Here is a 12,513-nt window from a genome sequence, read left to right on the forward strand (position 1 = left end):
TGCAAACTCCACACAGACAGTGACCCCAGCCCGGAATCACTAACGCTGACTCAACATCGAGGTCAACGATCTCGCAACCCTGCTCCATTCTGCTTCCCTTTCTTCGCCTTTCGGGTCTTGTCTCCTTTTTTTGTTGTTGCTGCTAGCAGTTCAAAGCACCTGCTCCGGGCACATCTTTTGATTCTTTGTTTCTTTTGCGCCCCCCCCCCCCCCCCCCCCCCCCCCCCCCCATCCCCACCGCCATTCCTTCTGTCCCTGACAGACTAAAACTCCTCCGTCCTTCAATCGCCCTATCACAGACTTGCCTCCTGCCCCTCGTCCCGCCCCCTCGCTCAGAAAGCATTACATCTCTAAGATTTCCCAGTCCCGCTGGCAGGGCACGGGGCCTGAAATGTTAACTGTTTCTCTTTCCAACAGCCAGCTGAGCGCTTCTGGCATTTTCTGGTTGTTTTTTTTTCTCTCCAGATTTTCAATTGCTTGTTGGCACATTGCCCCAGCCAAGCCTGGGTGGCGGCTCCCGCATTGGGGAGGGAGAGAGCAACCTGTCCCCCACGTCGGCCCGAGGAAGAAGGTGTGTTTTGCAGAGGGATTCCCCCCACACACTGTTTGCGGAGAGAAATCCAGGGAGCTCCCCAACCCTGACCAGGAACCATGAAGGACTTCTTCCTGAGATTATGGGACTTTCGCCAAATTATCATCCTGGTTTTGACACCACTTGTGTTTCTGCCAGTTATATTTCTATTACCTCGGCAGGTAGGATAAGGTCTCTTGTCAATTTTGTAACTCCAGCGGTGGCTTGTTGACCTTACAGATGTTGGCAGAGGGAGATTCGAGGCGGAAAATCATTTGAAATTTAGAGCCATCCAAAACAGGAGTAACGTGTCACCCTTTTAATTTTTTTCTCCCCGTGTCTGCGTGGGTCCTCTCCGGGTGCTCCGGTTTCCCCCCACAGTCCGAAGATGCACAGCTTGGGTGGATTGGCCACGCTAAATTGCCACTTAGTGGCCAAAGGTCCAAGGGGTTATGGGGTCACAGGGATAGGGCGGGGGAATGGGCCTAGGTACGGTGCTCTTTCAGAGGGTTGGTGTAGACCTGATCGGCCGAATGGCCGCCCTCTGCACTGTAGGGATCCTATGATTCCATGACTGGTAGTGACTGAGAGGGAAGAACACCTGGTGACATTTGAGGAACTTTGATTCCACCAGTAACTCTCTGAAACTGCACTGATAACCCACAGCAGTTTGGATAACATTCACATTACCTTCGATCAACAGTGACACAGCAATAGCTATTTGTAGCTGGCAGTAATAGAAGACAATTTCATCTTATCCTATCTAACGAGGCCTAATCTCATAACGCGTTAATATTCACCCTGTAACTACAGCCAGAAGCAACCAACGGCGGGCAGCACGGTGGCGCAGTGGGTTAGCACTGCTGCCTCACGGCGCCAAGGTCCCAGGTTCGATCCTGGCTCTGGGTCGCTGTCTGTGGGGAGTTCGCACATTCTCCCCGAGTTTGCGTGGGTTTCGCCACCACAATACAAAGATGTGCAGGGTAGGTAGATTGGCCACGCTAAACTGCCCCTTAATTGGAAAAAATTAATTGGGTACTCTAAATTTATTTTAAAAAAGAATCAACCAATGCGGCATGCCTGCTGTTGATAGCTTCCTTGAAATTCACTTCTGCATTTCATTCTTATATCATTTTCACCAGGACGAGCTGACAGAGTAGAACAGCAGGTTGTAACACAGGAGCAATGAGGCACCAGTTCACACGAGCAACGTTCAACCTCAGTCGCCTCAGTGAATGGCTGGGGGGGAACAGAATGGGACATTGGGAAGAGGGGAGCTGGAGAAATCAATACATCACCATTCGGGTGTTTCCCAGAAGCTGTCCGAAAGCGACAATTAAACGGCAGAATTCATCAGTTCAATCTCCTGGCTGCAATCGCTGCAACTTCAGGTTGACTCCCAGAGAGGAGAGAATAGATTGAAAAGAAGGGAAAGGTTCTTGCACTCTGTATAAATCACGATGGTTGCCGATTGGCGACTGGACAGAGTTCAAGCACACAAGTAGTCGAGTATAAACAAGTAAATGGCTATGCAGTTGAAGGCCGTCCCACCAATGGCAGAACCCATCAGCGCACATTATCATCATCATTGTTACATTTGAGAGACTGGGCAAATCAGAGTTATTGGATTTTGGGCTGTCTCTGTATTTTACTGTGTCTCTACATTGCTCAGTTACAGGAGCTATAAGGTAGATTTCCCGAGCCCTCGCCAAGGATGGGATACCCTGCTCTGCTGGGAGTGCCATTCACAAAATCATGGGTGACCCACTGCAATGTTTGTCAGGCATGGGTATTGAGACTAGAAAACCAAGGTGGGTAATTGGACTTATAAAACAGATCAGCGTTATATAAATGGAACCTGCTCAAGGGGCTGTAAGTCCTGCTCCTCCTCCGTTCCGACCCACCGCCAAGACGGGGAAGGTTTTTTCCCCCCCCCCTATTATTCTTTCTTGGCATGTGAACACCACTGGTAAGGCCAGTGTTTATCGTCCATTCCTTGTTACCTTGAGAAGAGGGTGGGATGGTGGTGGAAGAGGAGGGGTTCCATCCTGACCCTCTCTTGTGACCTTTTACCTTTTTGTAGATGTTCAGTACAGCAGAGTGGCACGCCAAGCTATTTCAAAGGGCCACGCAGGCTGGCATGGAAAACCTACCCTTGAATTAATACTCAAACTGAACGAAAAATAACCTTTGTAACAATTTCCAAAATCTTTCTGAATGAGCACACCGAGATTGTCGACAAGAGTTGAGTTACACTGAAGTTACATTGAGTTACAATGAGATAGCGACAGGGTCAAGATAGAGTTGTCAACATCACAATTATCCCATTGTATTGCCAGGAACATCCATGTCTCCTTGAAGAAACTTACGTTTCACAAATGAATAAGGAGAAATAATTTACAAATAAACTTTCACAATTTTATGATGGCTCCAAAGTGCTTTGGGCGGCACGGTAGCACATTGGTAGGCACTGTGGCTTCACAGCACCAGGGACCCGGGTTCGATTCCCAGCTTGGGTCACTGTCTGTGCTGAGTCTGCACGTTCTCCCCGTGTCTGCGTGGGTTTCCTCCGGTGGCCTCCCACAAGTCCCTAAAAACGTGCTGTTAGGTGAATTGGACATTCTGAATTCTCGGTAGTAAATCACATTGGTGTGTGACTGGAGTCACATGATGGACCAGACTAGGTATTGAAGATTGGTTTAATTCTCTACTGGACACCGACAAACTACTTGGGTTTCTACAGCAATCAGGTTAATGGTCACTTTGACTGACACTAGCTTTTTATATCCAGATTTTAAAAAAAGCCTGAATTCAAATTCCCAAATTGTTATGATTGAATCTGAACGCACCTTCTGTGAATTAATAGTAATTGCGGTCCAGATCACAGATTAACCTTGAACAACAGAATACAGATAGATTGGAGAGTTGGGCAGAGAAATGGCAGATGGAGAACAATCCGGACTAATGCGAGGTGATGCATTTTGGAAGATCAAATTCAGGTGTGAATTATCCAGTAAATGGCAGAACCCTTAGGAACATTGACATACAGAGGGATCTGGGCGTCTAGGTCCACAGTTCCATGAAAGTGGTAATGCAGGTGGATAAGGTGGTCAAGTAGGCATACAGCATGCTTGCCTTCATTGGCCAGAGAATTGAGTACAAGAGTTAGCTGGCCTTGTTGCAGTTGTACAAAACTTTAGTGAGGCCACATTTGGAATATTGCATGCAGTTCTGGTCACCACACTACCAGAAGGACGTGGATGCTTTGGAGAGAGTGCAAAGAAGGTTTGCCAAGATGTTGCCTGGTCTGGAGGCTGTTAGCTATGAGGAGAGGTTGAATGAATTCAGATTGTTTTCGTTGGAAAGGCAGAGGCTGAGGGGAGAGTTGATTGAGGTCCACAAAATTACGGGAGGTATAGACAGGGTGAATAGTCAGAAGCTTTTTCCCAGGGCAGAAGATTCAATTACAAGGGGGCAGAGGTTCAAGGTGAGAGGGGGAAAGTTTAGGGAGATGTGCGGGGTAAGTTTTTCACGCAGATTAGTGGTGAGTGCCTGGAACTCGTTGCCAGTGGAGCTGGTGGAGGCAGGCACGATAGCAACGTTTCAGATGTATCTTAACAAACACATGAACGGGCAGGGAATGGAGAGATGCAGATCATTTGGGCAATGAGCAGCAGGTCGAAATAAGGAATCTGGATTGGTACAGGCTCAGTGGGCCGAAGGGTCTAAACCTGTGCTGTAATGTTCTTTGTTCTTTGTCCTTTCTTAACACACAACAGATAGATCTGCTGCCGTTTTATTCTTAAACACTCCCTAGTGAAGTGTTTTGTTGCATGTGGCTGAACAAGTGGTCAGTTGGAATTCAGGCACCACCAAAGTTTAGGCTGCCATTTTGAACCCCTGTGTGTTGTGTAAGTCTTTGTACAAGGCATCTTCCGTTCAATATCCAAGGGTGTACGGACATCAATGTTGAAATAAAACTTTGCAATCAGCCTAACTGACTTGATTTCTTGGTGTGTGGTTTTAAATGAATACAATTTTTTTTTCCACCAGGAAGGAAAATGTCTCTACATCATTCTGATTATGGCTACGTACTGGTGCACTGAAGCATTGCCACTCGCGATAACCGCACTGCTCCCCATCAGCCTCTTCCCGCTTTTTGGAATTCTGCCGTCTTCGAAGACCTGCCCTTTGTACTTCCTTGACACAAACGCTCTCTTCTTCGGTGGTTTGGTCATGGCTGTGATGATTGAAGAATGGAACTTGCATCGTAGAGTTGCGCTCAGAATCCTCAAATGGTTGGGAGTTAACCCTTTCATGTAAGCACAGCAATGATGCAGCAGCTTGGCACCCTCCTGAAAGTTAGTGTGCAGGAAATAATCACTCGGGACCTAACCAACTTGACGTAGCCCCCCTATTGTTTTGCAGGCCGTGTCTCTTGGCGACTTAGGAGTTGCTGAATTGCAGTCAATAATGGCCCCTTCAAAAGCTTTAACATGTTGGCATTTATGCCCCAAAGCATTTCTGAGAGGTGAAACCCGGGTGTTGGTTAGTCATGGGAGAAGGTTAATGCTCAATGGCATGATTGGAGAAGTCGTTTTAGACCAGCCTTTTGAAGGAAGGCAGGGAGGTAGCAAAACAGGGATTTGGGATAAGGGTCGACGAGCACAGATGGCACAGAATTTGGCAATTGGGAGTAGAATGGAAGGTATTGCAGAAGAGTGGACTGTGGTCCTGGCACTGAGGGCTTCACAGGCTTCAATGCTTGCGAAAGCATCCGCAAGGTTAATTGCAGAAATGTAAGGGAGACAGACAGATGATCAGAAGTTAGACTCACTCAGACGTGGGATCTTACAGCACAGGTGGCCACTCAGCTCATTGTTTCCCTGCTGGCCCTTTTCTGTACAGTTTTAAAGTTCCTGCCGCTCCCCTGCGCTTTTCCTGAAACCCTCCCTCCTCCTCCCTCATTATCCAAACAAAAATCAGTCTTTGTGCTCAAATTGCTCCATGGCCTTGGCCCCCTCATCCCTGTAACCATGTCCAGTGCTGCAGCCCTCTGAGAAATCTGTGCTCCCCACATTCTGGGCGCTTGTGCGTCCACAATTTCCTTCGCCCCTCCAATGGTGACCGTACCTTCAGCCTGGAACGTTCACTCTAAAACTCTCCAGGTGCCCTCTCGTCCATTTAGGATGCACCTTCAGACCTATCACTTGGAAACCTGCCATAACCTTCTGCGAAGTGCTTTTGGGCATTTTGCTATGTTAAAGGCAGAGTATAACAGTAGCACAGTGGTTAGCGCTGTCGCTTTACAGCGCCAGGGTCCCAGGTTCAATTCCCGGCTTGGGTCACTGCCTGCGCGGAGTCTATACGTTCTCCCCATGTCAGCGTGGGTTTCCTCCGGGTGCTCCGGTTTCACCCTACAAGTCCCCGAAAGATGTGCTTGTTAGGTGAATTGGACATTCTGAATTCTCCCTCTGTGTACCTGAACAGGCGCCGGAATGTGGCGACGAGGGGATTTTCACAGTAACTTCATTGCAGCGTTAATGTGAGCCTACTTGTGATGCGAATAACGATTATTATTAAATACAAGCTTGGCGTGTATGCTCTGAAATATCACAATCTGTTGTTCCTCTGCCCTGTGTCATAGCTCCTGCAATTAATGCCTTCTTTCCAGCTGTTCAGCACTCGCAGTCTTGATGTTAGCGCAGCTGTTTAGCAAGTCAGTGCTGAGTGGTCCCAATGTGGGTTTGCAGTTAGGAGTTGCCGCATGGGCCCGCTCTCCAGTTTCATCTGGACGTCAGGGGAGGGGGGAGCCGCTTGACTCCTCCCCTCAGAGTAAGAAAGGACACGTCGGCGTTGAGTCGCTCGGCTGCTTTTCTAATCTTAAAATAAAAAGAGAGGGAGTGAGACTCAATCGCCAGTCACCTTACCCTGCCATGTGGACAGCAGTGGACAACACGGAGCATCCAACCTGCCCGAGAGCACCTGGAAACGTTATTATTTTTCCACCACTGAGAAACCTGAAGTGGATCAAACTTGCCAATTGTCAAATTGAGAGAAGGGGTGTGGGGGATAATTCCGTGGCCTGAGAAAGCGGAAAGAAAGGCACAAAAAGAAATTTCCTAAGGCTGGAGAGGTAAGCTTGCCCTCACAGCAGAGGAGGTCAAGGTGAGGGAGGGAGAATCACGGAGTCTTCTGAAACAGCAAATGGGGAGAAAGTGTTTCCAGTGGCAGAAGGTTTTAGGGAGGTCATGCTGCAACTGTATAAGGTCTTAGTGAGGCCACACCTGGGGTATTGTGTTCAGTTTTGGTCTCCTTACCTGAGAAAGGACGTACTGGCACTGGAGGGTGTGCAGAGGAGATTCACGAGGTTAATCCCAGAGTTGAGGGGGTTAGATTACGAGGAGAGGTTGAGTAGACTGGGACTGTACTCGTTGGAATTTAGAAGGATGCAGGGAGATCTTATAAAAACATATAAAATTATGAAAGGAGTAGGTAGGATAGACGCGGGCAGGTTGTTTCTACTGGCGGGTGAAAGCAGAACTAGGGGGCATAGCCTCAAAATAAGGGGTAGATTTAGGACTGAATTTAGGAGGAACTTCGTCACCCAAAGGGTTGTGAATCTATGGAATTCCCTGCCCAGTGAAGAAATTGAGGCTCCTTCATTAAATGTTTTCAAGATAAAGATAGATAGTTTTTTGAAGAATAAAGGGTTATGGTGTTCGGGCGGGAAAGTGGAGCTGAGTCCACAAAAGATCAGCCATGATCTCATTGAATGGTGGGGCAGGCTCGAAGAGCCAGATGGCCTACTCCTGCTCCTAGTCTTATGTTCTAAGAAGGGTCAGTAAGGAGAAGACAGAGATTGGAGGTAATTGTCAAAAAAGCCAGAGGCAACGTGAGGAAGATAAATTACTAGAGTGATATTGCAATGCTGGAAACCTGAAATAGAAACAGAAGGCGTGGAAAAACGCAGTAGGTCTGGCAGCATCTGGGGAGAGAGAAACAGAGGGAGCGTTCCCCGTCCAATATGACTATTCGACAGAGCGGAACAGTGAGTTGTGATGAAATGGAATGCATTGCCTGAAGCAGATTCAATAATAACTTTCAAAAGGGAATTGGGTAAACAGTACAAGGGTGGGGGTGGGGGGTGGGGGGGGGTGGGGGAACACACGTGTGCCAGCTCGGACTCAGTGGGCCCAATGTGCTACACCATTCCATGGGGGCCGGTTGAGCTGTCCAGTAATTCTCACTGACCTGTGCAGTCCCAGTACAGCTCCCTCTGAAAACAGTCAGAGAGAAGCAATGTTACCATGGGCTAGATATTGTCATGTGAGAGTACCTTGAGGAAATGGGTGTTTTTATGGAATAGCTGTAGTGGGTGTACCTTTAAGAAATGGGTGTTTATTACTGCAGTGATGTCAGAGTGTGGGTGAAGCTGGGCTGTCTGTCAGCTTTTACTTTCACTTTGGGCTCGCGGCTACAGGGTGTGTTTCGTTTCGTTTTGAGAGCTGGATAGCTGCAGGCAAAGCAAGCAGCTGTAAGGATCTCTCTCTGCATGCTACAGACTGACTTCAGCTCATTTGGGGATGTCAAAGTGGTACATGCCTCAGTAGAGAAATTAAACCTGATGTCTTTTTGTAAAAGGGTTCTTTTTTTTTTGTCTTATGGATGTTGTAAGGAAAGATTAAGAGTTACTTATAGAGTACTGTATTCTTTGGGGAATTTATTGGTGTTGATGGCTGTTAAGATGTTTACTGTGGGTTTATAAAGTGTTAACTGGGTTCATAAATAAACATTGTTTTAATTTAAAAGTACTGTAGATCTCTGTTGCACCAGACCTATAAGTTAGGACCGTGTGCTCCCCATAACCACAATCTATTAAACGTTGTGGGTCAGGTGAACTCCATGATACACTTTGGGGTTCTCTAAACCCTGGCCCATAATAATATTTACACAGTTACAGACTGCCCAGTAATTCCCATTGACCTGTGCTGACCTGGTACAGCTCCCTCTGAAACAGTCAGAGAGAAGCAGTGTTGCCGTGGTATAGATATTGACACAGAGAGCGTCCAGTAATTCTTACTGAACTGTCCCAGTACAGCTCCAGTTGGTTGGACAGCTGCTTTGTGATGTAGAGTGAGGTCAACAGTGAGAGTTCAACTCCTGTATCGGCTGACGTTATCCACAAAGCCCCCCCCCCCCGCCAACCCTCTCCCTTGCCTGAGGTGTGAGTGTGGTGAGCCTCAGGTTAAATCACCACCAGTCAGCTCCTCCTCAATGGGGAAAGCAGCCCATGGTCGCCTGGGAGACTATGGCGACTTAACTGTTGCTTATCGTTCCGTGATGGTAACCCTCATATCTTGTTGTGTTCTTTAGGCTCATACTGGGATTGATGTTGACCACTTCCCTCCTGTCTATGTGGCTGAGTAACACAGCCACTACCACCATGATGCTGCCCATAGCCACTGCTGTCCTCGGCCGGCTGCATGGTGACTCTGGGAAAATGCAACAGAATGGGACCGAGAAAACAGGTAAAACCCAATTTCAAATTTAAATGTTCTTTCTGTTCTACACACTGAAAATACAACATAATGGCAGTAATGCTGGAAAATATAAAGACTACAAGTTACGTTAAAGCGGCCGAACCAATATCCAGGAGTCAGTCTGCTAATCATAACCCCGGTTTGAGATTGGACTGATGGGCAATTTAAAATGAGCTTCCCTGCTTGGATCTTGAAACTTTCCCCAACGTCATAATAAGCTACAGGATTCTGCAGATAGAGGCAGGTTCAACTAAGATATTCCAGGCGGTATTGTTATCTAACAGGTCAGGATGTGCAGGGCCACAGGGAGAGGGCGACAAAGTGGCACTGGGTAACTTTGCCCCTACCAAGACCCAGCACAGCCACAATGGGCCAAATGGCCCCATTCTGTGCTATAACAATTCTGGGGTTCCTTGAAATGTGGGGGTGAGACTCTTGCAGACACGGGGAGAATGTGCAAACTCCACACAGACTGTGACCCGGGGCCGGGGTCGAACCCAGGTCCTTGGCGCCGTGAGGCAGAAGTGCTAACCACTGTGCCGCTCCTTGGTGAAATTTCAATTCAAGAATAACCTGGAATTAAAAGTCCAATGATGACCATGAAAACCATTGTCGATTGTCGTAAAAACCCATCTGGTTCACTCATGCCCTTTAGGGAAGGAAATCTGCCGCCCTTACCTGGCCTGGCCTACATGTGACTCCAGACCCACAGCAATGTGGTTGACTCTTAAATGCTGTCAGGGATGGGCAATAAATGCTGACACAGCCAGCGACGCCCACATCCCATGAACGAATTTTTAAAAATGGACGAGGGCAGACGCAAAAATAAAGTGAGAAAATGGAAAATTCTGAAAATTCATGTTGCAAACACACAGCCTCATCAGTAAAATAATGCAGGGTGAAGAATGGCACTCTCCCACGAATGATCTTTTATAAAACCTGAGTATTTCTCTGAATACTTGCATATTATTTATCAAGTTTATAAATTCAGCTGGATGGACCAGCGTTTATTGCCCATCCCTTGAGAAGGTGGGGATGAGTTTCCTTCTTTTAAAAAAAAAAAATTTTTATTAAAGGTTTTCATAAAATATCAATAACAAAATGAGAAAGAAAAAAGAACCCAACAGGGTTAAGTACAAAACACAATCTAAAAAAGCAACCCCCCAAACCCCTCCCCCCCCCGTACATAAATAATAAATTAACATTAACACCCCGACTTAAGACAACAGGTGTATACACCCCCTCAGACCCTTCCAGTGTAAATAACATAAACAAAAATAAAGTAACCCCCCCCCGCACCCCCGAGCTGCTGCTGCCATTGACCAATGTCTATTGTTCTGCCAGAAAGTCTAAGAACGGTTGCCACCGCCTAAAGAACCCTTGTACCGACCCTCTCAAGGCGAATTTCACCCTCTCCAATTTAATGAACCCTGCCATATCGCTGATCCAGGATTCCACGCTTGGGGGCCTCGTATCTTTCCACTGAAGGAGAATCCTTCTCCGGGCTACCAGGGACGCAAAGACCAGAATTCCGGCCTCTTTCGCCTCCTGCACTCCTCTGCCACCCCAAATATTGCGAGCCCCTAGCCCGGTTTGACCCTGGATCCTACCACCCTCGACACCGCCCTCGCTACGCCCTTCCAAAATTCCTCCAGCGCTGGGCATGCCCAGAACTTATGGGTGTGATTTGCTGGGCTATGAGTTTCCTTCTTAAGCGGCTGCTGTCCCTGAGGTGTAGGGGCATCCACAGTGCTGTTATGGGAGGCGGGGGGAGTTCCAGGAATTTGACCCAGCGACAACGAAGGAAAAGCGATATATTCCCAAGTCAGGATATGTGTGACTTAGAGGGGATCTTGCAGGTGATGATGTTCCCATGTATTTGCTGACCTTCCCCTTCTAGGTGGTGTGGTGATATGCATCACTGTATATACACAAGGGGTTAATGAAAATACACTACAACTAAGTAAACACTAGAGGAAGCACCACAGATGTCATGACATGCAGACATACAGCTAATGAACACATCGAATAGAACACGACCAATGGGCAGTCAAGACGCCCAGAGGTGACACTACCACAAGGGGGCAACCCATATATAAGGACAGGGCACACATGCTCTGTCTCTTTCCACAGGTGATACTGAGAGAGAAGGACAGGGGCAGATCAGAAGCATCACACCCACCACATGGCTTAGAGCAGACTGGTTAGTTAGACTGAGTTACCATAGCAAGATTAGCAGGAGAGTCAAACTCATAGAGAACTGTGCTGATGGTTCAATAAATCACATTGAACTTACTTCAAAGTCTGGAGTATCTTTTGGTCAAAGCTGCATCGAGTTGCAGCCTGTGTTATCCCAGAGTACATAACACATCAGGTGGTAGAGCTGCGGATTTGTAAGGTGATGACAAAGGAGGCTTGGTGTGTTCCTGCAATGCATATTGTATAGGCTACACACTGCTGCCATTCTGCGTTGGGGGTGCCAATCAAGGGGTGGCTTTATCCTGAAAATGGTGTCAAGATTCTTGCGCTCATCCAGGCAAGAGGAGAACATTCCATCACAATCCTGACATGTGCCTTGTAGATGGCGAGCAAACTTTGGTTGAGTCAGGAGGTGAGTTACTCGCTGCAGAACTGCCAGCTTCTGACCTGCTCTGGTAGCCACAGTATTTATATGGCTAGTCCAGTTCAGTTCCTGGGTTAATGGTAACCCCCAAGAAGTTGACAGTGTGGGGGAGGGGGATTCAGTGATGGTAATGCCATTGAATATCAAGAGGCGATGGTTAGACCCTCTCTTGTAGGAGATGTGGCGCGAATGTAATTTGTCATGTGTCAGACCAAGCCTGGATATTGTCCATGTCGTGCTGCATTTGGACACAGACTGCTACATTAGACTCCTATTTATTGACTACAGCTCCGCCTTCAACACCATAATCCCAGCCAAGCTCATATCAAAGCTCCAAAATCTAGGACTTGGCTCCCCACTCTGCAACTGGATCCTCGATTTTCTGACCAACAGACCACAATCAGTAAGAATGAACAACAACACCTCCTCCACAATAGTCCTCAACACCGGCGCCCCGCAAGGCTGCGTACTTAGCCCCCTACTCTACTCCCTGTACACACACGACTGCGTGGCAAAACTTGGTTCCAACTCCATCTACAAGTTTGCTGACGATACGACCATAGTGGGCCGTATCTCGAATAACGACGAGTCCGAATACAGGAGGGAGATAAAGAACCTAGTGGAGTGGTGTAGCGACAACAATCTCTCCCTCAATGCCAGCAAAACTAAAGAGCTGGCAATTGACTTCAGGAAGCAAAATGCTGTACACACCCCTGACAGCATCAACGGGGCCGAGGTGGAGATGGTTAGCAGTTTCAAATTCCTAGGGGTGCACA

General features: G+C 47.6%; 1 protein-coding gene across 1 annotated transcript in view; it reads left to right on the forward strand.

The window, feature by feature from the left end:
* The first annotated feature begins 459 nt into the window (after positions 1-459).
* Positions 460-12,513, forward strand: part of LOC140428557 (Na(+)/dicarboxylate cotransporter 3-like) — a 67,030-nt gene continuing 54,976 nt past the window's right edge. Inside the window, exons 1-3 of the mRNA XM_072515160.1 lie at positions 460-753; positions 4,625-4,890; positions 8,948-9,102. Of these exons, the coding sequence (XP_072371261.1) occupies positions 652-753; positions 4,625-4,890; positions 8,948-9,102 (523 nt within the window). The 5' untranslated portion in view covers positions 460-651. The remainder of the gene's footprint in view (positions 754-4,624; positions 4,891-8,947; positions 9,103-12,513) is intronic.

This window comes from Scyliorhinus torazame, chromosome 8 (genome assembly GCF_047496885.1).
Source record: "Scyliorhinus torazame isolate Kashiwa2021f chromosome 8, sScyTor2.1, whole genome shotgun sequence".
Taxonomy (NCBI): Eukaryota; Metazoa; Chordata; class Chondrichthyes; order Carcharhiniformes; family Scyliorhinidae; genus Scyliorhinus; species Scyliorhinus torazame.